The sequence below is a fragment of the Gobio gobio genome (genome assembly GCF_949357685.1).
Source record: "Gobio gobio genome assembly, chromosome: 19".
In the NCBI taxonomy this organism is placed as follows: domain Eukaryota; kingdom Metazoa; phylum Chordata; class Actinopteri; order Cypriniformes; family Gobionidae; genus Gobio; species Gobio gobio.
Window position 1 is genome coordinate 50,169,927 of NC_137112.1, and position 27,894 is coordinate 50,197,820.

The following is a 27,894-nucleotide window of genomic DNA, read 5'->3' on the forward strand; positions in this document are numbered from 1 at the left end:
GTTGATTGTTTTGCCATTTAAATGAGTAAGTGATGTATTGTTTTGACAATTAATCGAGTAACCGGTTTATTGTTTTGACAATTAATCGAGCAATCAGTTTATTGTTTTGCCAATTAATCGAGTAAACGGTTAGTTTTGTCAATTAATTGAGTAACCGGTTTATTGTTTTGCCAATAAATCGAGTAATCGGCCGATTTATTTTAACGATTAGTCGAGTTGCCGGGCTATTTATTTAACTGATTAATCGAGTAACCAGGTGATCATTTTGACACTTAAGCGAGTAATTGATTTATTGTTTTGCCAATTAATTGAGTAATAGGGGTGACTATTCTGATGATCAATCGAGAAATCGGTGGCTATTTTGTCAATTAATAGAGTAATCGGTTTACTGCTTAGCCAGTTAATAGAGTAATCGGTTTACTGCTTAGCCAATGAATCGGGTAATCAGTTTACTGCTTAGCCAGTTAATAGAGTAATCAGTTTACTGCTTAGCCAATGAATCGGGTAATCAGTTTACTGCTTAGCCAGTTAATAGAGTAATCAGTTTACTGCTTAGCCAATGAATCGGGTAATCAGTTTACTGCTTAGCCAGTTAATAGAGTAATCAGTTTACTGCTTAGCCAATGAATCGGGTAATCAGTTTACTGCTTAGCCAGTTAATAGAGTAATCGGTCGATTGGTTTGCCAATTAACAGATTCATCAGTTTATTGTTTTGCCAATTAATTGAGTAATAGGGGTGAATAGTCTGATGATCAATCGAGAAATCGGTGGCTATTTTGTCAATTAATAGAGTAATCGGTGTACTGCTTAGCCAATTAATCGGGTAATCGGTTTACTGCTTAGCCAATTAATAGAGTACTCGGTTGACTGCCTAGCCAATTAATTGGTTACTGCTTAGCTAATTAATCAAGTAATCGGTTTACTGCTTAACCAATTAATAGAGTAATTGTTTGATCGTTTTGCCAATTAATCGAGTAATCGGCCGATTAATTTTGACGATTAGTCTAGCTGCCAGGCTATTTATTCAGCTGACCAGGTGATTATTTTGACACTTAAGCGAGTAATTGTTTTATTGTTTTGCCAATTAATTGAGTAATAGGGGTGACTATTCTGATGATCAATCGAGAAATCGGTGGCTATTTTGTCGATCAATAGAGTAATTGGTTTACTGCTTAGCCAATTAATCGAGTAAATGGCTGATCGATTTGCCAATTAATCAAGTAACCGGGCTACCGCTTAGCTAATTTATCGACCACACACCAATTAATCGAGTAATCGGATGATTGCTTTGCCAATTAACCGAGTAATTGGTTTATGGCTCTGCTGATTAATCGAGTAAACTGTTAATTGTTTTTGCAGATTCATTGACTTATAGGGTGTCTTCTGATGCTCAATCGAGTTATCGGTTTATTGCTTTGCCAGTTAAATGAGTAATCAGTTTATTGTCTTGCCGATTAAGCGAGTAATCGGTTTGTGGTTCTGCCGATTAATCGAGTAAACGGTTCATCGCTTTGCCAGTTAATCGGGTTATTGTTTTGACGATTAACCAAGCAATTGTTTCATGGTTCTGCCGATTAATCGAGTACAATGTTTACTGACTTCCCAACTAAGCGAGTACACATGCTCTAACAAATATTTCAAACAGATTCAAGTGCAAAAGAACAATAATAAAGGATCAGAACATATTAAAGTATCATATCTAGCATGTTTTAGTCCAGATTAAAATGTAAACAAATGTTTGAAGACGAATATTAAGTGAAGTCCCGCTGGTGTCTCTTCTCCTCTAGTGTGCCGTATATCGAGTGAAGCGCAAACAAGAACAAATGTAGGCGGGGCTTGAGTGTGTATGCGGGGAATTGATTGGATGGTTGTGGTTTGCTATTAGTGGATCTCATGTGAGTGACAGGTGGCCCCGCCCTCGTCATCAGAGAAGAGATGAAGATATTCTGACTCAAGATTATTAACACAATAATGATGTGCTCCCATAAACACTGTAATATTTCATGGGGACCTTCATTGAGTGTTTAGCGTTCGTTCATAGTTGTGTTTCCTGTGCTGTGCAGGTGCCGCGGATCATCCTGTGGCTGATGGTGGAGCTGGCCATCATTGGCTCGGACATGCAGGAGGTCATTGGCTGTGCCATCGCCTTCAACCTGCTTTCGGTCGGCAGGTATGCCAGCGCTCTCATGCCCTTCAGCTGCTGAGGAGATCAGCTCTTGACTGAAGTTGTTCTGATGTGTTCTGCAGGATTCCTCTGTGGGCCGGAGTGCTGATCACCATCATTGACACCTTTGTGTTCCTGTTCCTGGACAAGTACGGTAGGTCAGCGCTGAAGGGAATGGCGTGTGAGACTCGAGTCTGGATCTGATGAGTGTTTGTTCTGCTCAGGTCTGAGGAAGCTGGAGGCGTTCTTTGGGTTCCTCATCACCATCATGGCGCTCAGCTTTGGCTTCGAGGTAAAGCAGGTTCTCTGTAGAGTGGCTCTTTGAGAGTGGGCGGCAGTGTGTGACCGTGGTGTGTGTTTGCAGTATGTGCGTGTGGCTCCAGACCAGGCGGAGGTGCTGAAGGGCATGTTTGTGCCGTACTGCAGTGGATGTGGACCCGTGCAGCTGGAGCAGGCCGTGGGGATCGTGGGGGCCGTCATTATGCCTCACAACATCTATCTGCATTCGGCTCTCGTGAAGGTCAGCTCACTCAGTTTTGCCAATTAATTGAGTAATAGGGGGTAGACATGTGCCGGTAAACGGTAATACGATATACCGCAATAATGAACATGCACAATATTGTTATCGTGGGCACTTCAAAATACCGTGAATAATTATTTATGAATTATTCTGATTTTTAGAATGAATTTTAAGAATACTTTACCCATCAACCGTTTAAAATGAACAATACGTCAAAGAGGAACGCACTGATGTAAATAGACCGTGCATGAGCCGAGCACATGGCGGAATGAGGAGACGCTGAAGTGCACATTCACTCTTCGACAGCAGAGGGCGCTGACGGAACAGCAGAAATGCAGCCGTTTCCCCAGTAATCACATAACCTAATACATAATACTTAAAGACTTAAAGCTATTCATTTTCAAACTTGCATTTTATATTTTAATCTGGACTAAATTACATGCCCTAGATATTGTTTGAATATGTTCTGACTGTTGTTCAATCACACACTTTACAAGGCTCCAGTATTTAACATTAGTTCATTCATTAACAAACTGACAAAGAAAAATACTTCTAAAGCATGTATTAATCTTAGTTAAATGTACATTTCAGCATACCTATTGTTCTTTATAATTCTTTTGCACTTTAATCTGTTCTAAATATTTGTTTACTTTATACATTTTTGTGTATTGCTTTATTGTATTTAAATGTTTGGTTCTTTTGTTATAAGAAAGTGATTTAACCTGTTATAGTATGACAACACTTTTTTTGCAACTTATTTCAATAGCGTGATAATACCGTATACCGTGATAAAAGCTTCAGCAATTAATCGCAACATGAAAATTTGATACCGGCACATGCCTAATAGGGGGTGACTATTCTGATGAACAATCGAGTAATTGTTTATTTTGTCGATCAATTGAGTAATCAGTTCATTGCTGTGCCAATTAATCGAGTAATCGGTATATTGCTCTGTCGATTAAACAAGTAAACTGTTTTATAGTTTTTGCTGATTAATCGAGTTATAGGGTGTCTATTGTGATGCTCAATCGAGTTATCGGTTTATTGTCTTGTCGCTTAAGCGAGTAATCGGTTTATTGCTTTACCAGTTAATCGGGTTATTGTTTTGCCGTTTAACCGAGCAATTGTTTCATAGTTCTGCCGATTAATCGAGTAAACTGTTTTATCATTTTGCAGATTAATCGAGTTATAGGGTGTCTATTCTGATGCTCAATCGAGTAATCGGTTTATTGTCTTGTCGCTTAAGCGAGTAATCGGTTTATTGCTTTACCAGTTAATCGGGTTATTGTTTTGCCGTTTAACCGAGCAATTGTTTCATAGTTCTGCCGATTAATCGAGTAAACTGTTTTATCATTTTGCAGATTAATCGAGTTATAGGGTGTCTATTCTGATGCTCAATCGAGTAATCGGTTTATTGTCTTGTCGCTTAAGCGAGTAATCGGTGTATTGCTTTACCAGTTAATCGGGTTATTGGTTTGCCATTTAACCAAGCAATTGTTTCATGGTTCTGGCGATTAATCGAGTACACAGATTTTTTTCTCTCTTTTTGTCGATTAATTGAGTTATAGGGTGTCTATTCTGATGCTCAATCGCGTAATCAGTTTATTATCTTGTCGCTTAAGCGAGTAATCGGTGTATTGCTTTATCAGTTAATCGGGTTATTGTTTTGCCGTTTAACTAAGCAATTGTTTCATGGTTCTGGCGATTAATCGAGTACACTGTTTACTGACTTGCCGACTAAACGAGTACACATGCTCTATAAACCTGTGACCGGACCCTTTTCATACCATCATAATTGTTAAAGCTTCTGTCAAGGCCAGTGTTGGGTAAGTTACACTAAAAATTACTTGTTACTAATCTTCAATAGTGTAATTAGATTACTGTACAAATTACTCTCTAACATGAGAGTGAAGTCCCGCTGGTGTTTCGTCAGCTCACTCAGGGCTCTGGGCTATATTTTTTTAAACTCATTGCCTGTCACTTGTATTGGTTTGAAGGCAGTTTCAGAAAACGTTTTCTCAGTCGTTAGCACACACACAGGATTAGCAGATGTCCAGCGGCCTGACATGCTGAACTCCTTCTCAAACCGCATTCTGTATTTCTGAATACAAATGGAAAAATTAACTGATGTTCAACGAAGTTCATTTGGAGTACTGGAGCATTTTTAAATCTTCTCCAGTCATTCTAAACTTACCGTAAATACGTTTTATACTTCATATAAAATAAGTGAATAAATGTGTGTTATTCCTGTAATTGGTTTTAAACCTGCGCTGATTCCGTCTGATATGTTTTTTTGTGTTTTTTTCTTTGCTTCAGTCTCGAGACATCGATCGAGGCAACAAGAAAGAGGTGAAGGAGGCCAACAAGTACTACTTCATCGAGTCCTCCATCGCGCTCTTCGTCTCCTTCCTCATCAATGTGTTTGTGGTGGCCGTGTTTGCCGAGGCGTTTTACGGCAGGACAAACATGGAAGTGGTGAGCACTTTATATCTGCTTCCTGTTAGAGATGTTTATATTGGTATTAGGGCTGTCACTAACGATTATTTTGGTAATCGAGTAATCGGGCGATTTATTTTGACGATTAGTTGAGCTGCCGGGATATTTATTCAGCTGATTAATCGAGTAACCAGGTGATTATTTTGACACTTAAGCAAGTAATTGGTTTATTGTTTTGCAGATTAAGCGAGTAATAGGGGTGACTATTCTGATGATCAATCGAGTAATCGTTTATTTTGTCGATTAATCAAGTAATCGGTTCAATGAGTGACGATGGCCAAGAGAACTAAACAAAAGTTTAGTCTGGTTACACTTTACGGCTGTGATATTAATATAAAAAAAAATTACGAGGATTACTTCCAAGGATTATAAAAAGAAGATATGAGGTAAAACTATTTTAAACTAGCCGTGTTCCGTCGAGTGCAACTTCCTTCCCGTCACAGCAGCTGCGCCGTCATTTCACCCTAAACCTAAACTTAACATCAGAATCAGTGATTGTTGTAAACGGCAGTGCCAACTGTTGCTAAAATCCAGGAAGTTTTTGGTGATAAAAAGAGCTATTAAATGCACAATAATCCACGGAATACACGCTGTTTACAACTTCAAGGCAAGCCGTGTGTGTGTGCTTTCGAATAACATAACGCTTCATAACGCTTCGAAGCTTCATGATGCCGTGTTTTGAAATCGTCATCTCTATATAAGTCGTTATTTAGGTTTTTTTTGCGCACAGAAACTATTCTCGTCTTCATAAAGTTATTGTAGAGCCGCTGTAGTGAGATGGACTTTGTAACTTTAGTCTTTAGTGTCTTTTAAGGGTCTTGAGAGTGTAAAGTTGAGCCAATGGAGGCCTTTCAGAGCATCAGATTTACACTAAAATATCTTCATTTGTGTCTGAAGATGAACGGAGGTCTGACGGGTGTCCAACCACATGAGGCTCAGTCATTAATGACACAATTTACAGTTTTGGGTGAACTAACCCTTTAACTGGTTTTAATACATTGTGCAGCCGTAGAAAATGGTCTAATAATGCGGTTCATGGATTCTCGTCTGTGGAATGGCCACTTCTGGTATTTTGCCTGTTACTCGCCACCGGCAAATTGCAATCGAGATTTTTTTAAATTCTCTAAATTAATCGAGGAATCGTGACAGCCCTAATTGTTATATTTGAGTGTGGTTTCTCTAAACTCTTTCTGACATGTTCCCCTCCAGGGCCAGCAGTGTAATGCCACAGGAAGTCCTCAGAGTAATCTCTTCCCAGCCAACAACGACACGCTGGAAGTCGACATCTACAAAGGGGTATGACGGAAACAATCACTGGAATCATTTCACAATGAATACAGCAGTGTCCAAAAGAGACGCCCGCAGGGGAGATTTGTTTAATGTGTGATTAAAACATCCAAATATCAGGAAAATATTTCATATTTTCAAATATGATGGAAAACACTAAAGTTGGTTAAAGTAATTATCTGATCGAATTATTTGGCAAAAAAGGTAAACTACAGCTACAGGTTTTATTTTACTATTCAAGCAAATGCGCAGAAAAACTAAAAGCTGACAGGAAGAAGCACACACTGACTAAAACATTATCAGTTATTAATATTTGGTTGGTTCTCTTGTTTTTGCATGTGGCCAAAGCTGATGTGGCACAGTTTGTCATGTTTCATTGTGTTAAAAATGGCCATTCTCATGAGCAGACCCGGCATATTCATAACTGGATATGAGCTGAGGAGTTTGGTGACAGCGCCCCCTGCGGGTCAAAAGCTCAAGCTCAATGACTCAGCTTTTGGCTTTAGGCAAGACTGCTGAACAGAAAACAATCAAACTAATGGATATCACTATACTTCCCCAGTTGATTGATTTACATTAACAATTACAAACATTTTGGTATGACAAACTCTACGAATAGACATCTAATTAAATATGCAGTAATTTGCACACATGTCCAGAACAGAAATCTGAACACTTCATAATTCTTGTTGACATATTAGAGTTAAACGTTTTTACAGAAGAGATTTTGGATGATAATATGAAAATACTGTCTGAAAACAAATACATTTTCACATGTTTTTAGGAGTAAAATGTTGTATAAATCGTGTGAATGATATATGAACAACCCTTCAGAATATAAAACTGTGAAGTTTGGTGTGTGTGAAGCTGCTGAACACTCAAACTCACCGCCTTTTAAAGAATGAAGTGTAGAGATGCGAATAAATTGCAGTTACATTTAAAAGTGTATTTTGAATGTTTTCTTTCCACTGGAATGAAACCGATATAGAAACAGCCCAACATTTACCAGTGAACACAAAAACTATAGTTTTGCCTGGAGTGTTTTACTTTAACCGCCTTAATTTAAAAAATCACAGCTATGTTATATTCAGTGCAGTATTGACATGAGCTTTGTGTCCGTATGAATGACTGTTTTTTGTCTTGCTGTGACTGAAGGGTGTGGTTTTGGGCTGTTTTTTTGGCCCTGCTGCGCTGTATATTTGGGCGATTGGGATCCTTGCGGCTGGACAGAGTTCAACGATGACGGGAACCTACTCTGGTCAGTTTGTGATGGAGGTATGTTCATCTACAGATCTGCGTGTTTCATTCCTCTGTGTTTGTTCATTGTGTTTGGGAATGAGCTGGTTTTTCTCGCAGGGTTTCCTGAACCTGCGCTGGTCTCGCTTCGCTCGCGTGTTGCTGACCCGCTCCATCGCCATCTTCCCCACTCTTCTGGTGGCCGTCTTTCAGGATGTGCGGCATCTCACCGGCATGAACGACTTCCTCAACGTGTTGCAGAGCATGCAGGTACACATGACACGCGTGACGCTGTAGAGGGACATGCGTGACGCTGTAGAGAGAACACGCCTGACACTGTAGAGGGACACGCCTGACGCTGTAGAGAGAACACGCCTGACACTGTAGAGAGAACACGCGTGACGCTGTAGAGAGAACACGCGTGACGCTGTAGAGAGAACACGCGTGACGCTGTAGAGAGAACACGCGTGACGCTGTAGAGAGAACACGCGTGACGCTGTAGAGAGAACACGCCTGACGCTGTAGAGAGAACACGCCTGACGCTGTAGAGAGAACACGCCTGACGCTGTAGAGAGAACACACCTGACGCTGTAGAGAGAACACACCTGACGCTGTAGAGAGAACACGCGTGACGCTGTAGAGAGAACACGCGTGACGCTGTAGAGAGAACACGCCTGACGCTGTAGAGAGAACACGCCTGACGCTGTAGAGAGAACACGCCTGACGCTGTAGAGAGAACACGCCTGACGCTGTAGAGAGAACACGCCTGACGCTGTAGAGAGAACACACCTGACGCTGTAGAGAGAACACGCCTGACGCTGTAGAGAGAACACGCGTGACGCTGTAGAGAGAACACGCCTGACGCTGTAGAGAGAACACGCCTGACGCTGTAGAGGGACACGCCTGACGCTGTAGAGAGAACACGCCTGACGCTGTAGAGAGAACACGCGTGACGCTGTAGAGAGAACACGCGTGACGCTGTAGAGAGAACACGCCTGACGCTGTAGAGAGAACACGCGTGACGCTGTAGAGAGAACACGCGTGACGCTGTAGAGAGAACACGCGTGACGCTGTAGAGAGAACACGCGTGACGCTGTAGAGAGAACACGCGTGACGCTGTAGAGAGAACACGCGTGACGCTGTAGAGAGAACACGCGTGACGCTGTAGAGAGAACACGCCTGACGCTGTAGAGAGAACACGCCTGACGCTGTAGAGAGAACACGCGTGACGCTGTAGAGGGACACTCCTGACGCTGTAGAGAGAACACTCCTGACGCTGTAGAGAGAACACGCCTGACGCTGTAGAGGGACACGCCTGACGCTGTAGAGGAACACGCCTGACGCTGTAGAGAGAACACGCCTGACGCAGTAGAGAGAACACGCCTGACGCTGTAGAGAGAACACGCGTGACGCTGTAGAGAGAACACGCCTGACGCTGTAGAGAGAACACGCGTGACGCTGTAGAGAGAACACGCCTGACGCTGTAGAGGGACACGCCTGACGCTGTAGAGGAACACGCCTGACGCTGTAGAGAGAACACGCCTGACGCTGTAGAGAGAACACGCCTGACGCTGTAGAGAGAACACGCCTGACGCTGTAGAGAGAACACGCCTGACGCTGTAGAGAGAACACGCCTGACGCTGTAGAGAGAACACGCGTGACGCTTTAGAGGGACACGCCTGACGCTGTAGAGAGAACACGCGTGACGCTGTAGAGGGACACTCCTGACGCTGTAGAGAGAACACGCCTGACGCTGTAGAGAGAACACGCGTGACGCTGTAGAGAGAACACGCGTGACGCTGTAGAGGGACACGCGTGACGCTGTAGAGAGAACACGCCTGACGCTGTAGAGGAACACGCCTGACGCTGTAGAGAGAACACGCGTGACGCTGTATAGAGACACGCCTGACACTGTAGAGGAACACGCCTGACGCTGTAGAGAGAACACGCGTGACGCTGTAGAGGGACACTCCTGACGCTGTAGAGAGAACACGCCTGACGCTGTAGAGAGAACACGCGTGACGCTGTAGAGAGAACACGCCTGACGCTGTAGAGAAAACACGCCTGACGCTGTAGAGAGAACACGCGTGACGCTGTAGAGAGAACACGCCTGACGCTGTAGAGAGAACACGCCTGACGCTGTAGAGAGAACACGCCTGACGCTGTAGAGAGAACACGCCTGACGCTGTAGAGAGAACACGCCTGACGCTGTAGAGAGAACACGCCTGACGCTTTAGAGGGACACGCCTGACGCTGTAGAGAGAACACGCGTGACGCTGTAGAGGGACACTCCTGACGCTGTAGAGAGAACACGCCTGACGCTGTAGAGAGAACACGCGTGACGCTGTAGAGAGAACACGCGTGACGCTGTAGAGGGACACTCCTGACGCTGTAGAGAGAACACGCCTGACGCTGTAGAGAGAACACGCCTGACGCTGTAGAGGAACACGCCTGACGCTGTAGAGGAACACGCCTGACGCTGTAGAGAGAACACGCGTGACGCTGTATAGAGACACGCCTGACACTGTAGAGGAACACGCCTGACGCTGTAGAGAGAACACGCGTGACGCTGTAGAGGGACACTCCTGACGCTGTAGAGAGAACACGCGTGACGCTGTAGAGAGAACACGCGTGGCGCTGTAGAGAGAACACGCGTGACGCTGTAGAGGGACACTCCTGACGCTGTAGAGAGAACACGCGTGACGCTGTAGAGAGAACACGCGTGACGCTGTAGAGAGAACACGCCTGACGCTGTAGAGGGACACGCCTGACGCTGTAGAGGAACACGCCTGACGCTGTAGAGGGACACTCCTGACGCTGTAGAGAGAACACGCGTGACGCTGTAGAGAGAACACGCCTGACGCTGTAGAGGAACACGCCTGACGCTGTAGAGAGAACACGCCTGACGCTGTAGAGAGAACACGCGTGACGCTGTAAAGAGAACACGCGTGACGCTGTAGAGAGAACACGCCTGACGCTGTAGAGGGACACTCCTGACGCTGTAGAGAGAACACGCGTGACGCTGTAGAGAGAACACGCGTGACGCTGTAGAGAGAACACGCCTGACACTGTAGAGAGAACACGCCTGACGCTGTAGAGAGAACACGCCTGACACTGTAGAGAGAACACGCCTGACGCTGTAGAGAGAACACGCCTGACGCTGTAGAAGGAACACGCCTGACGCTGTAGAGAGAACACGCCTGACGCTGTAGAGAGAACACGCCTGACGCTGTAGAGGGACACTCCTGACGCTGTAGAGAGAACACGCGTGACGCTGTAGAGAGAACACGCCTGACGCTGTAGAGAGAACACGCCTGACGCTGTAGAGGGACACTCCTGACGCTGTAGAGAGAACACGCGTGACGCTGTAGAGGGACACTCCTGACGCTGTAGAGAGAACACGCGTGACGCTGTAGAGAGAACACGCCTGACGCTGTAGAGGGACACTCCTGACGCTGTAGAGAGAACACGCCTGACACTGTAGAGAGAACACGCCTGACGCTGTAGAGGGACACTCCTGACGCTGTAGAGAGAACACGCCTGACACTGTAGAGAGAACACGCCTGACGCTGTAGAGGGACACTCCTGACGCTGTAAAGAGAACACGCCTGACGCTGTAGAGAGAACACGCCTGACGCTGTAGAGAGAACACGCCTGACGCTGTAGACAGAACACGCCTGACGCTGTAGAGAGAACACGCCTGACGCTGTAGAGGGACACGCCTGACGCTGTAGAGAGAACACGCCTGACGCTGTAGAGAGAACACGCCTGACGCTGTAGAGAGAACACACCTGACGCTGTAGAGAGAACACACCTGACGCTGTAGAGGGACACGCCTGACGCTGTAGAGAGAACACGCCTGACGCTGTAGAGAGAACACGCGTGACGCTGTAGAGAGAACACGCCTGACGCTGTAGAGAGAACACGCCTGACGCTGTAGAGGGACACGCCTGACGCTGTAGAGGGACACGCCTGACGCTGTAGAGAGAACACGCCTGACGCTGTAGAGGGACACGCCTGACGCTGTAGAGAGAACACGCCTGACGGCTGTAGAGAGAACACGCCTGACGCTGTAGAGAGAACACGCCTGACGCTGTAGAGAGAACACGCCTGACGCTGTAGAGGGACACGCCTGACGCTGTAGAGAGAACACTCCTGACGGCTGTAGAGAGAACACGCCTGACGCTGTAGAGAGAACACGCCTGACGCTGTAGAGGGACACGCCTGACACTGTAGAGGGACACGCCTGACGCTGTAGAGGGACACGCCTGACGCTGTAGAGAGAACACGCCTGACGCTGTAGAGAGAACACGCCTGACGCTGTAGAGAGAACACGCCTGACGCTGTAGAGAGAACACGCCTGACGCTGTAGAGGGACACTCCTGACGCTGTAGAGAGAACACGCGTGACGCTGTAGAGAGAACACGCCTGACGCTGTAGAGAGAACACGCCTGACGCTGTAGAGGGACACTCCTGACGCTGTAGAGAGAACACGCGTGACGCTGTAGAGGGACACTCCTGACGCTGTAGAGAGAACACGCGTGACGCTGTAGAGAGAACACGCCTGACGCTGTAGAGGGACACTCCTGACGCTGTAGAGAGAACACGCCTGACACTGTAGAGAGAACACGCCTGACGCTGTAGAGGGACACTCCTGACGCTGTAGAGAGAACACGCCTGACACTGTAGAGAGAACACGCCTGACGCTGTAGAGGGACACTCCTGACGCTGTAAAGAGAACACGCCTGACGCTGTAGAGAGAACACGCCTGACGCTGTAGAGAGAACACGCCTGACGCTGTAGACAGAACACGCCTGACGCTGTAGAGAGAACACGCCTGACGCTGTAGAGGGACACGCCTGACGCTGTAGAGAGAACACGCCTGACGCTGTAGAGAGAACACGCCTGACGCTGTAGAGAGAACACACCTGACGCTGTAGAGAGAACACACCTGACGCTGTAGAGGGACACGCCTGACGCTGTAGAGAGAACACGCCTGACGCTGTAGAGAGAACACGCGTGACGCTGTAGAGAGAACACGCCTGACGCTGTAGAGAGAACACGCCTGACGCTGTAGAGGGACACGCCTGACGCTGTAGAGGGACACGCCTGACGCTGTAGAGAGAACACGCCTGACGCTGTAGAGGGACACGCCTGACGCTGTAGAGAGAACACGCCTGACGGCTGTAGAGAGAACACGCCTGACGCTGTAGAGAGAACACGCCTGACGCTGTAGAGAGAACACGCCTGACGCTGTAGAGGGACACGCCTGACGCTGTAGAGAGAACACTCCTGACGGCTGTAGAGAGAACACGCCTGACGCTGTAGAGAGAACACGCCTGACGCTGTAGAGGGACACGCCTGACACTGTAGAGGGACACGCCTGACACTGTAGAGGGACACGCCTGACGCTGTAGAGAGAACACGCCTGACGCTGTAGAGAGAACACGCCTGACGCTAGGGCTGTGCAATTAATCGAATTTCGATTTCGATTTCGATTTTGCCTCCCAACGATCACCAAAATAGTACAATCGAGAAAAAACGATTATTTTGCCTTGCGTTCTGAATGAAACGCGCATGCTCTCATCCGCCCCTCCCGAAGCCACAAACTTTCTCAGATCGTAAGTCTCGTGTGCATATCATCCGCTGGAATTTAAAAACTCTGCGCGAGTAAAGATGGCAGAAGGAGGGCAGTTACAGCAGCGTTTGGTGAGCAAAAAAGGCAAAACCAACTCCGTTGTCTGGGAACAGTTTGGCTTCGAGGAATCAGACGACGAGCAAAAACATGTTACGTGCAAGATTTGCTACATGTAGTGTCTGCAACGCAAGAGAACACCACGAATTTGTTTAACCACTTGAAAATTAAACAGAGTGACCTATGACAATCTAATATAGAAACAAAAACTGACGAGAGCAGGGGTGCCGTGTAAACGTCCTTTTTCCCCTCATATTTTTCAAATAATTCTCTCTTTGTAAACTTTGTTCAATGCATGCGAGTGCTGCCGTATGTTTGAATATGACCAGTCGTTTTCCCCGTCATCACCCGGGTTTAGTATCATCCGAGAGCGCGCACACGTCTCTCAGCGCGCAAATATTGAGTTCTCTTTCAAGTCTTGCTCTTGAACGGACAAACTCACACAAAACGTATGTCAACATGTCCATCTTGATGAGTATCTTAGCAGACATAGTCTGTATATGCCTTAAGTGAACTTTATACAGTCGAGAAAGACGACGCATATCCGATCCGGATTGAATAGCTTTTGTAAGTTTAATAGGATTAATCTTTAATTTATGCACTCAAATATGCAATGTTATTTTACATTTGAGACATTTCTGTACCTGAAAACTAATGTTAGACGTACCTGAAAAGCATATCTAGCCGAACCATATTGTTTATCTTATTTATTTGTGATTATCATTTTTACGTGAATACTTTTATACTTTGATTTGAATATATGTTATATTATTTATTTTAATAGTTCAAAAAGTACAACAAATGTTACAATTTCAATTGAATTGTTGAAAGGTGTATTTTTAATAAATACAACACATTCCCAAAGTCATGTGAAATAATCGTGTTACATAATCGTGATTTCAATATTGACCAAAATAATCGTGATTATGATTTTTTCCATAATCGAGCAGCCCTACCTGACGCTGTAGAGGGACACACCTGACGCTGTAGAGAGAACACGCCTGACGCTGTAGAGGGACACGCCTGACACTGTAGAGAGAACACGCGTGACGCTGTAGAGAGAACACGCCTGACACTGTAGAGGGACACGCCTGACGCTGTAGAGAGAACACGCCTGACGCTGTAGAGAGAACACGCCTGACGCTGTAGAGAGAACACGCCTGACGCTGTAGAGAGAACACGCCTGACGCTGTAGAGAGAACACGCCTGACACTGTAGAGAGAACACGCCTGACGCTGTAGAGGGACACGCCTGACGCTGTAGAGAGAACACGCCTGACGCTGTAGAGAGAACACGCCTGACGCTGTAGAGAGAACACGCCTGACACTGTAGAGAGAACACGCCTGACGCTGTAGAGGGACACGCCTGACGCTGTAGAGAGAACACGCCTGACACTGTAGAGAGAACACGCCTGACGCTGTAGAGGGACACGCCTGACGCTGTAGAGAGAACACGCCTGACACTGTAGAGAGAACACGCCTGACGCTGTAGAGGGACACTCCTGACGCTGTAGAGAGAACACGCCTGACGCTGTAGAGAGAACACGCCTGACGCTGTAGAGGGACACGCCTGACGCTGTAGAGAGAACACGCCTGACACTGTAGAGAGAACACGCCTGACGCTGTAGAGGGACACTCCTGACGCTGTAGAGAGAACACGCCTGACGCTGTAGAGAGAACACGCCTGACACTGTAGAGAGAACACGCCTGACGCTGTAGAGGGACACTCCTGACGCTGTAGAGAGAACACGCCTGACGCTGTAGAGAGAACACGCCTGACGCTGTAGAGGGACACGCCTGACGCTGTAGAGGGACACTCCTGACGCTGTAGAGAGACACTCCTGACGCTGTAGAGGGACACTCCTGACGCTGTAGAGAGAACACGCCTGACACTGTAGAGAGAACACGCCTGACGCTGTAGAGGGACACGCCTGACGCTGTAGAGAGAACACGCCTGACGCTGTAGAGAGAACACGCCTGACGCTGTAGAGGGACACGCCTGACACTGTAGAGAGAACACGCCTGACACTGTAGAGAGAACACGCCTGACGCTGTAGAGGGACACTCCTGACGCTGTAGAGGGACACGCCTGACACTGTAGAGAGAACACGCCTGACACTGTAGAGAGAACACGCCTGACGCTGTAGAGGGACACTCCTGACGCTGTAGAGGGACACTCCTGACGCTGTAGAGGGACACTCCTGACGCTGTAGAGGGACACTCCTGACGCTGTAGAGGGACACGCCTGACGCTGTAGAGGAACACGCCTGACGCTGTAGAGAGAACACGCCTGACGCTGTAGAGAGAACACGCCTGACGCTGTAGAGAGAACACGCCTGATGCTGTAGAGAGAACACGCCTGACGCTGTAGAGAGAACACTCCTGACGCTGTAGAGAGAACACGCCTGACGCTGTAGAGAGAACACGCCTGACGCTGTAGAGGGACACGCCTGACGCTGTAGAGGGACACTCCTGACGCTGTAGAGAGACACTCATGACGCTGTAGAGGGACACTCCTGACGCTGTAGAGAGAACACGCCTGACACTGTAGAGAGAACACGCCTGACGCTGTAGAGGGACACGCCTGACGCTGTAGAGAGAACACGCCTGACGCTGTAGAGAGAACACGCCTGACGCTGTAGAGGGACACGCCTGACACTGTAGAGAGAACACGCCTGACACTGTAGAGAGAACACGCCTGACGCTGTAGAGGGACACTCCTGACGCTGTAGAGGGACACGCCTGACGCTGTAGAGAGAACACGCCTGACACTGTAGAGAGAACACGCCTGACGCTGTAGAGGGACACTCCTGACGCTGTAGAGGGACACGCCTGACACTGTAGAGGGACACGCCTGACGCTGTAGAGGGACACGCCTGACACTGTAGAGAGAACACGCCTGACACTGTAGAGAGAACACGCCTGACGCTGTAGAGGGACACTCCTGACGCTGTAGAGGGACACTCCTGACGCTGTAGAGGGACACTCCTGACGCTGTAGAGGGACACTCCTGACGCTGTAGAGGGACACGCCTGACGCTGTAGAGGAACACGCCTGACGCTGTAGAGAGAACACGCCTGACGCTGTAGAGAGAACACGCCTGACGCTGTAGAGAGAACACGCCTGACGCTGTAGAGAGAACACGCCTGACGCTGTAGAGAGAACACGCCTGACGCTGTAGAGGGACACGCCTGACGCTGTAGAGAGAACACGCCTGACGCTGTAGAGAGAACACACCTGACGCTGTAGAGGGACACGCCTGACACTGTAGAGAGAACACGCCTGACGCAGTAGAGAGAACACACCTGACGCTGTAGAGAGAACACGCGTGACGCTGTAGAGGGACACGCCTGACACTGTAGAGAGAACACGCCTGACGCTGTAGAGAGAACACACCTGACGCAGTAGAGAGAACACACCTGACGCTGTAGAGAGAACACGCCTGACGCTGTAGAGGGACACGCCTGACACTGTAGAGAGAACACGCCTGACGCTGTAGAGAGAACACACCTGACGCTGTAGAGAGAACACGCCTGACGCTGTAGAGAGAACACGCCTGACGCTGTAGAGGGACACGCCTGACACTGTAGAGAGAACACGCCTGACGCTGTAGAGAGAACACACCTGACGCTGTAGAGGGACACGCCTGACGCTGTAGAGGGACACGCCTGACACTGTAGAGAGAACACACCTGACGCTGTAGAGGGACACGCCTGACACTGTAGAGAGAACACACCTGACGCTGTAGAGAGAACACACCTGACGCTGTAGAGAGAACACACCTGACGCTGTAGAGGGACACGCCTGACACTGTAGAGAGAACACACCTGACGCTGTAGAGAGAACACGCCTGACGCTGTAGAGGGACACGCCTGACACTGTAGAGAGAACACGCCTGACGCTGTAGAGAGAACACACCTGACGCTGTAGAGAGAACACGCCTGACGCTGTAGAGGGACACGCCTGACGCTGTAGAGAGAACACGCCTGACGCTGTAGAGAGAACACGCCTGACGCTGTAGAGGGACACGCCTGACACTGTAGAGAGAACACACCTGACGCTGTAGAGAGAACACGCCTGACGCTGTAGAGGGACACGCCTGACACTGTAGAGAGAACACACCTGACGCTGTAGAGAGAACACGCCTGACACTGTAGAGAGAACACGCCTGACGCTGTAGAGGGACACGCCTGACGCTGTAGAGAGAACACGCCTGACGCTGTAGAGAGAACACGCCTGACGCTGTAGAGGGACACGCCTGACACTGTAGAGAGAACACGCCTGACGCTGTAGAGAGAACACGCCTGACACTGTAGAGAGAACACGCCTGACGCTGTAGAGAGAACACGCCTGACGCTGTAGAGAGAACACGCCTGACACTGTAGAGAGAACACGCCTGACGCTGTAGAGAGAACACGCCTGACACTGTAGAGAGAACACGCCTGACGCTGTAGAGAGAACACGCCTGACGCTGTAGAGAGAACACGCCTGACGCTGTAGAGAGAACACGCCTGACGCTGTAGAGAGAACACGCCTGACGCTGTAGAGAGAACACGCCTGACGCTGTAGAGAGAACACGCCTGACGCTGTAGAGAGAACACGCCTGACGCTGTAGAGAGAACACGCCTGACACTGTAGAGAGAACACGCCTGACACTGTAGAGAGAACACGCCTGATGCTGTAGAGGAACACGCCTGACGCTGTAGAGGGACACGCCTGACGCTGTAGAGAGAACACGCCTGACACTGTAGAGAGAACACGCCTGACGCTGTAGAGAGAACACGCGTGACGCTGTAGAGAGAACACGCCTGACGCTGTAGAGAGAACACGCCTGACGCTGTAGAGGGACACTCCTGACGCTGTAGAGAGAACACGCCTGACGCTGTAGAGAGAACACTCCTGACGCTGTAGAGAGAACACTCCTGACACTGTAGAGAGAACACGCCTGACGCTGTAGAGAGAACACGCCTGACGCTGTAGAGAGAACACGCCTGACACTGTAGAGGGACACGCCTGACGCTGTAGAGAGAACACGCCTGACGCTGTAGAGAGAACACGCCTGACACTGTAGAGGGACACACCTGACGCTGTAGAGAGAACACGCCTGACGCTGTAGAGAGAACACGCCTGACGCTGTAGAGAGAACACGCCTGACGCTGTAGAGAGAACACGCCTGACGCTGTAGAGGGACACGCCTGACGCTGTAGAGAGAACACGCCTGACGCTGTAGAGGGACACGCCTGACGCTGTAGAGAGAACACGCCTGACGCTGTAGAGAGAACACGCCTGACGCTGTAGAGGGACACGCCTGACACTGTAGAGAGAACACGCCTGACGCTGTAGAGAGAACACGCCTGACGCTGTAGAGAGAACACGCGTGACGCTGTAGAGGGACACGCCTGACGCTGTAGAGGGACACGCCTGACGCTGTAGAGGGACACGCCTGACGCTGTAGAGAGAACACGCCTGACGCTGTAGAGAGAACACGCCTGACGCTGTAGAGAGGACACGCCTGACGCTGTAGAGGGACACGCCTGACGCTGTAGAGGGACACGCCTGACGCTGTAGAGGGACACGCCTGACGCTGTAGAGGGACACGCCTGACGCTGTAGAGAGAACACGCCTGACGCTGTAGAGGGACACGCCTGACGCTGTAGAGAGAACACGCCTGACACTGTAGAGAGAACACGCCTGACGCTGTAGAGGGACACGCCTGACGCTGTAGAGAGAACACGCCTGACACTGTAGAGAGAACACGCCTGACGCTGTAGAGAGAACACGCGTGACGCTGTAGAGAGAACACGCCTGACGCTGTAGAGAGAACACGCCTGACGCTGTAGAGGGACACTCCTGACGCTGTAGAGAGAACACGCCTGACGCTGTAGAGAGAACACTCCTGACGCTGTAGAGAGAACACTCCTGACGCTGTAGAGAGAACACGCCTGACGCTGTAGAGAGAACACGCCTGACGCTGTAGAGAGAACACGCCTGACACTGTAGAGGGACACGCCTGACGCTGTAGAGAGAACACGCCTGACGCTGTAGAGAGAACACGCCTGACACTGTAGAGGGACACACCTGACGCTGTAGAGAGAACACGCCTGACGCTGTAGAGAGAACACGCCTGACGCTGTAGAGAGAACACGCCTGACGCTGTAGAGGGACACGCCTGACGCTGTAGAGAGAACACGCCTGACGCTGTAGAGGGACACGCCTGACGCTGTAGAGAGAACACGCCTGACGCTGTAGAGAGAACACGCCTGACGCTGTAGAGGGACACGCCTGACACTGTAGAGAGAACACGCCTGACGCTGTAGAGAGAACACGCCTGACGCTGTAGAGAGAACACGCGTGACGCTGTAGAGGGACACGCCTGACGCTGTAGAGGGACACGCCTGACGCTGTAGAGGGACACGCCTGACGCTGTAGAGAGAACACGCCTGACGCTGTAGAGAGAACACGCCTGACGCTGTAGAGAGGACACGCCTGACGCTGTAGAGGGACACGCCTGACGCTGTAGAGGGACACGCCTGACGCTGTAGAGGGACACGCCTGACGCTGTAGAGAGAACACGCCTGACACTGTAGAGAGAACACGCGTGACGCTGTAGAGAGAACACGCCTGACGCTGTAGAGAGGACACGCCTGACGCTGTAGAGAGAACACGCCTGACGCTGTAGAGAGGACACGCCTGACGCTGTAGAGGGACACGCCTGACGCTGTAGAGGGACACGCCTGACGCTGTAGAGGGACACGCCTGACGCTGTAGAGGGACACGCCTGACGCTGTAGAGAGAACACGCCTGACGCTGTAGAGGGACACGCCTGACGCTGTAGAGGGACACGCCTGACGCTGTAGAGGGATACGCCTGACGCTGTAGAGGGACACGCCTGACGCTGTAGAGGGACACGCCTGACGCTGTAGAGAGAACACGCCTGACGCTGTAGAGAGAACACGCGTGACGCTGTAGAGAAAACACGCCTGACGCTGTAGAGAGAACACGCCTGACGCTGTAGAGAGAACACGCCTGACACTGTAGAGAGAACACGCCTGACGCTGTAGAGAGAACACGCCTGACGCTGTAGAGGGACACGCCTGACGCTGTAGAGAGAACACGCCTGACACTGTAGAGGGACACGCCTGACGCTGTAGAGAGAACACGCCTGACGCTGTAGAGAGAACACGCCTGACGCTGTAGAGAGGACACGCCTGACGCTGTAGAGGGACACGCCTGACACTGTAGAGGGACACGCCTGACGCTGTAGAGAGAACACGCCTGACGCTGTAGAGAGAACACGCCTGACGCTGTAGAGAGGACACGCCTGACGCTGTAGAGGGACACGCCTGACGCTGTAGAGGGACACGCCTGACGCTGTAGAGGGACACGCCTGACGCTGTAGAGGGACACGCCTGACGCTGTAGAGAGAACACGCCTGACGCTGTAGAGGGACACGCCTGACGCTGTAGAGGGACACGCCTGACGCTGTAGAGGGATACGCCTGACGCTGTAGAGAGGACACGCCTGACGCTGTAGAGAGAACACGCCTGACGCTGTAGAGGGACACGCCTGACACTGTAGAGAGAACACGCGTGACGCTGTAGAGAGAACACGCCTGACGCTGTAGAGAGGACACGCCTGACGCTGTAGAGAGAACACGCCTGACGCTGTAGAGGGGACACGCCTGACGCTGTAGAGGGACACGCCTGACGCTGTAGAGAGACACGCCTGACGCTGTAGAGGGACACGCCTGACGCTGTAGAGGGACACGCCTGACGCTGTAGAGAGGACACGCCTGACGCTGTAGAGAGGACACGCCTGACGCTGTAGAGAGAACACGCCTGACGCTGTAGAGGGACACGCCTGACGCTGTAGAGGGACACGCCTGACGCTGTAGAGGGACACGCCTGACGCTGTAGAGAGAACACGCCTGACGCTGTAGAGGGACACGCCTGACGCTGTAGAGGGACACGCCTGACGCTGTAGAGGGATACGCCTGACGCTGTAGAGGGACACGCCTGACGCTGTAGAGAGAACACGCCTGACGCTGTAGAGAGAACACGCGTGACGCTGTAGAGAAAACACGCCTGACGCTGTAGAGAGAACACGCCTGACGCTGTAGAGAGAACACGCCTGACGCTGTAGAGAGAACACGCCTGACGCTGTAGAGAGAACACGCCTGACGCTGTAGAGAAAACACGCCTGACGCTGTAGAGAGAACACGCCTGACGCTGTAGAGGGACACGCCTGACGCTGTAGAGAGAACACGCCTGACGCTGTAGAGGGACACGCCTGACGCTGTAGAGAGAACATGCCTGACGCTGTAGAGAGAACACGCGTGACGCTGTAGAGAGAACACGCCTGACATGTTCTGATCTTCTGCTCTGTTTCCAACAGCTGCCGTTTGCTCTGATCCCCATCTTGACCTTCACCAGTCTGACCTCACTGATGAACGATTTCGCCAACGGACTGTGAGTATCTGTACTGCACTTAAAGTGATAGTTCACCCAAAAATGAACATTAGCCCATGATTTACTCTCCCTCAGCTCATCCGAGGTGTGTGTGACATTCTTCTCTCAGACGAATAAAATCTGAGTTATATTACAAAAGTCCAGGCTAATCCAAGCATCAGAACTGGATTCATAGTTGCTCTGTTTTTGAAGTCCATAAAAGTGCATCTGTGCGTCATATAACTGCTCCAGCGGCTCTGGGGTGTTAATAAAGGCCTTCTGAAGCGAATCCACGCGTTTGTGGAAGAAAAATATCCATATTTAAAACTTTATCAAGTAAAATTTCGGCCTCCGCCTTCTGTGTAAAAGTGTTGAATGTTGAAAGTGAAACTCCAGATGTGTGTGTGACGTCATGACGAGCGGAGCTGAGCGTTAGTCTTCCCATCCGCAGGGGAACTTTACACACTTTCTCCAGAAATTGAACAGGGAAGGCAGAGGCCGAAAGTTTACTTGATAAAGTTTTAAATATGGATATTTTTCTTCCACAAACGCGTTGATTCGCTTCAGAAGGCCTTTATTAACACCCCAGAGCCGCTGGAGCAGTTATATGACGGACAGATGCACTTTTATGGACCTCAAAAACAGAGCAACTATTACTGCTATTCTAAAGCTTGGATTAGTCTGGACTTTTGTAATATAACTCAGATTTTATTTGTCTGAAAGAAGAATGTCAAACACACCTCTGATGACTTGAGGGAGAGGAAATCATGGGCTAATGTTCATTTTTGGGTGAACTATCCCTTTAAGCGCAAACTCTGAATGGTTAACAGCAGCATGATGAGGATGAGGATGATGATGGTGATGATGATGAGGATGAGGATGATGGTGGTGATGGTGATGATGATGATGATGATGATGGTGGTTCTGTGGAGAATGGGTGGGGTGTGTTCATCTGCTCTCCTGTATAGTCTCAGTATAAGCTTATACTGGATTTGTCTCACTGCTCTAGCTCTGGTGGAAATGTGACGGCTGATGGAGGAAAGCCTCTGATATCATGTGGGAACTATAAATAGTGCTTTACACAATACAGATTAAATCAAAGCAGCTTCACAGCAGGAAATATGCAAACCTGATCAGATGAGCAGATGTTCTCCCATTGGCTGCAGTGTAGATCTCCAGATCTGAGGTTGTGTGTGTTTGCAGCGTGTGGAAGATCAGCGGTGGCGTGCTCATCCTGGTGGTGTGTGCCATCAACATGTACTTTGTGGTGGTGTACGTGACGGCCCTCAACAGCACCATCCTCTACGTCTGCTCCGCCCTCCTGTCCATCGCCTATCTGAGCTTCGTCATCTATCTGGTGAGCTCACGCAGTCTCTGAACACTGATGGAAAAACTACTCTTTCGAACTCCTTCTAGGCCATTGCTCTGATTTTCACAAAAATCGCACCTGATCATCTTCAGGCGGTGCCGACAAAAAGTTAAGGAATTCAAGTTCCGTCGAATAGTTTTTGATAAACGCGCAAACTAATTTTACGCAGCGGTTGCGAAAACACACTTAAGGCAATATCTCCACAACACTTTATCGTATTCAAAACAAACTTAGTACATGTCATCACAAGCATGACCTGAGGCAACATGCAGCGTTTCGGCACAGCGCCACCTACTGGTCCGGAGATATGAAATATGGCTATTTTTGCTTATAACTTCTGAACCGTTTGTCCAAAAAATCATAAACGTGGCCATTTTGAATCATGTGCTAAAATGCTGTATTTTATGAACACATGAACGGATTGTCATGAAACTCTGTTTGGGTCATCAGCTCGATGCCCTGAAAGAGCCTGAGAAGTTTCGAAACAGCGCCACCTAGTGGAGAATTTTTTTTTCTTCTCCAAACGCTTATAACTTTGGGTGTGATTGACTTATTTTCACGGGAGTAACTTTTTTTGTCTCCTGAATCCTTGCTGAGTCCAACGATACCAGACTCGCCAGGTTTTGGCGTATGGTTTGTGTAGCGTTGTAATTTAGCGCTTAAAAAACATTAGCTGATATCTTCAAAACCGCTAGTCCGATCGAGACGAAACCAGCGTCAGAAGTTCAGAAACACAGGTCGATAGCTCAACGCTAATGCTCAAATGTCAAAATATTGATAGTAAGGGGGAGTAAAATCCAATCAAAGTCAGGTGTCAGTCATTTTTTACGTGTTTTTTCATATAACTGTCTATAACTCCAAAACGAAATAAGATATTATCACCAACATTGACACACACATGTATGGGCTCACTCCGAACACACATAATAAAATGGTAGGATTGAGCCTCTTGGTGGCGCTATAATAGAACAAAACATGACATTCCCATAGACTACAATGCATTTTTCAGCCTTTTTGCCTAAAATCATCTTAAAGGGTTAGTTCAGCCAAAAATGTAAATTGTGTCATTAATGACTGAGCCTCATGTGGTTGGACACCCGTCAGACCTCCGTTCATCTTCAGACACAAATGAAGATATTTTAGTGTAAATCTGATGCTCTGAAAGGCCTCCATTGGCTCAACTTTACACTCTCAAGACCCTTAAAAGACACTAAAGACTAAAGTTACAAAGTCCATCTCACTACAGCGGCTCTACAATAACTTTATGAATCGGCGACAATATTTTTTGTGTGCAAAAAAACCCTAAATAACGACTTACATAGAGATGACGATTTCAAAACACGGCCTCATGAAGCTTCGAAGCGTTATGAATCAGTGAGTCGATTCAGCGGTTTGAATCGCAAATTTCAGCAGTTTGGCGGTTTGACACACGATCCGAATCATGATTCGGCTCACTGATTCTTAACGCTCTGAACCGCTGAATCGACTCACTGATTCTTAACGCTCTGAACCGCTGAATCGACTCACTGATTCTTAACGCTCTGAACCGCTGAATCGACTCACTGATTCTTAACGCTCTGAACCGCTGAATCGACTCACTGATTCATAACGCTCTGAACCGCTGAATCGACTCACTGATTCATAACGCTCTGAACCGCTGAATCGACTCACTGATTCATAACGCTCTGAACCGCTGAATCGACTCACTGATTCATAACGCTCTGAACCGCTGAATCGACTCACTGATTCTTAACGCTCTGAACCGCTGAATCGACTCACTGATTCATAACGCTCTGAACCGCTGAATCGACTCACTGATTCATAACGCTTCGAAGCTTCATGATGCCGTGTTTTGAAATCGTCATCACTATATAAGTCGTTATTTAGGGTTTTTTTGCACACAAAAACTATTGTCACCGATTCATAAAGTTATTGTAGAGCCGCTGCAGTGAGATGGACTTTGTAACTTTAGTCTTTAGTGTCTTTTAAGGGTCTTGAGAGTGTAAAGTTGAGCCAATGGAGGGTGAGGAATTAATGACAGAATTTTCATTTTTGGGTGAACTAACCCTTTAAGATGTGTTTAATTGCTCATTTCTGCCGTTGATCTGACACTTGTCTTGTCTTCTACTTTGCGCTTGGCCTGAGAATGGCTGCTTGCAGCTATATTTACAAATATTTTACACATATAAGTATTATTGTGTTCAGTAAAACACTCAGATTTCGTGTTTGGACTTAATGCCATAACTTTTGATTGCTTTGAGATATCCGGTGACTGGTTTGGCTCAGATGATGTTATTAGCCGTTGTGTGTGTGTGTGTGTGTGTGTGTGTGTGTGACTGGTTTGGCTCTGTCCTCAGGGCTGGCGCTGTCTGGTTGCTCTGGGCGTCTCGCGGCTGGATTTCAGAGGCTCAGCTCGGTTCCCACCAGCCGTTCTCATCGATGAACAGCCAGAGTCCGATTCCTGAACACATGATCGCATCTAAAGTATGAACGCTTGTTCTTCTGAGGGACGTCCATACTGTGACCAACAGTTCAACACGTGTTTCTTTCCTTCTGTTTCCTGATCCTGATGCTTTTCTGGATCTACTATGGTAGGACTGATAGTGTAGATCTGCTGCGATAATTCATTACAGAAGAGTCTGAAGATAATTCAACCGTTCCTGACTGGCAGATGATTTGAAGAGTTATTAAACGTTTAATGTTTTTGATATCATGTATAAACCGATGACGTGTTTTATGACCTGTAGGGATATTTTCACCATAAAAACATGAGTAAAAATCAGAGAGGGATGAGTATTTATTTCACTGAAGGAGCGGCTCATGATCTTCATTCTGGACACACTGGCCTCGTTTCCCTCAAGAAATCATTCATAATTTGGCTTTTTTCCATTTCAAAGGTTTTTATTGTGCGTGACTACTTTACCCCGTCATCAGATCATCTGACAGTGAGGCGTTTGAGAACCAAACCGATAAGATGCAATAACAGAAGTGCCTTTAAACCAATTCGACGAACTGCTCCGCGTCCGATTCTTGTCATTGATGTCCGGAAGCTTCCTCTCATTCATGTTTGTTCTGAGAGTCGTGATGACCTCACGATGAGTTAACGTGGCGTAACTTGTGCTTGTTTTAAACACATTCCATGCTTTGAAACATTAAAATAGAAGAAAGAAAGGCTGAGATGTATTTATGTGGTCCTGATGATCCTGATGTACATTATTCACTGTACAAACCAATAAAAACCCAAACGGCTGTGATGTCAAATGTTTTATTGCTACACAAACAACAACTGAAGCTGATCAATGTGTTGAAACGTAATTTACTGTATAATGAAGAGTCACGAATGAATAAATCAACAGTCGGTCGGTCTCTTAAAGGGCCAGTTCACCCTTTAATGAGAATCCTGTGGTCGTCTCCTCGCCCTAATGTCCTCAAACCCGTCAGACTTTCCTTCATCATATAAAGAGTCTCTTCAGAACATCTGGAATAATCCGCTCGATCCGTATGGATCAGTTTCTCTTTTTCTGAAGCGGCTTAGACTGTCAATGGAGGACAGAAATCTTTCATTTCATTACAAATCTCTTCATTTGTGTTCAGACAATGACCGAGAGTCACATTTATTCTGACCATTAAAGGGATAGTTCACCCAAAAATTAAAATTAGCCCATGATTTACTCTCCCTCAAGTCATCCGAGATGTGTTTGACATTCTTCTTTCAGACCAATAAAATCTTATATAGTTATATTAAAAATGTTCTGGCTAATCCAAGCTTTATAATAATAGTTGCTCTGTTTTTGAAGTCCATAAAAAGTGCATCTGTCCATCATATAACTGCTCCACGCGGCTCCGGGTGTTAATAAAGGCCTTCTGAAGCGAATCGACGCGTTTGTGGAAGAAAAATATCCATATTTAAAAATGTATTTAATTTTTTTCTATGGCTCTGCATCAGCCGCGCCATCACTTCCGGCGAATAAGGTCAAAATACCGACGCGATCATAGATATATACATAGATTCCTCATTAGTGCCTGCGCGGATCGGTCGAATGAGGCATCTATGTATATATATCTATGATCGTGCCAGTATTTTGACCTTATTCACCGGAAGTTATGGCGCTGGGAACACTAGATGACATTCGCCTGATAAGAGGTAAAAAAATAACAAATACTGTTGGGTTTCTGGCAGAAACTGATGGTTTTGTGTCTTCAGACATCAGTGTGTGTCTCACGAGCCGCAGGTTTAATAAGGATTCGTATGTGTGTGTGTTTTTACTCTCATTGCTCTCATACTCTAAAATATCCCCATTGACATCATCATACGACTATCACACTGTTGAACATCTGCATTTGTGTTCTACTGAAGAAACACACACACCTACATCTCTGACGCCCTGGGGGAAGCAGATACACATCAACATTTCATTTTTGGGTGAACTATCCCTTTAAAGCAGAGGCCAGAATAATTAAAACCATAAACTATAAAACAATCATTAGATCACATTCTTCCTCAGGATGTCTGTTTCCAGCACAAACTCTAATAAGAGCGATCTCTTCTGCTTTAAGTTGGTGTGTTTGTCTCTCAGATCTCTCACTTTAGATGTGAATACACTGATTATGAGCACATGACAGGAAGTTGGAGACGCGAGACCTCGTGAAACGGCTTCATGATGTCATCACCTGTCAAAA

General features: G+C 47.9%; 1 protein-coding gene across 7 annotated transcripts in view; it reads left to right on the forward strand.

Annotated features, from left to right (window-relative positions):
* Positions 1–26,468, forward strand: part of slc11a2 (solute carrier family 11 member 2) — a 42,097-nt gene extending 15,629 nt beyond the window's left edge. For all 7 annotated transcript variants that reach the window (XM_079844503.1, XM_079844499.1, XM_079844501.1 and 4 more), the window contains 11 exons: positions 2,065–2,171; positions 2,249–2,319; positions 2,390–2,457; positions 2,530–2,685; positions 5,002–5,160; positions 6,391–6,477; positions 7,624–7,743; positions 7,825–7,974; positions 21,793–21,866; positions 23,049–23,202; positions 25,572–26,468. In XM_079844503.1, the coding sequence (XP_079700629.1) occupies positions 2,065–2,171; positions 2,249–2,319; positions 2,390–2,457; positions 2,530–2,685; positions 5,002–5,160; positions 6,391–6,477; positions 7,624–7,743; positions 7,825–7,974; positions 21,793–21,866; positions 23,049–23,202; positions 25,572–25,679 (1,254 nt within the window). In that variant the 3' untranslated portion in view covers positions 25,680–26,468. The remainder of the gene's footprint in view (positions 1–2,064; positions 2,172–2,248; positions 2,320–2,389; positions 2,458–2,529; positions 2,686–5,001; positions 5,161–6,390; positions 6,478–7,623; positions 7,744–7,824; positions 7,975–21,792; positions 21,867–23,048; positions 23,203–25,571) is intronic.
* Positions 26,469–27,894: the final 1,426 nt, after the last annotated feature.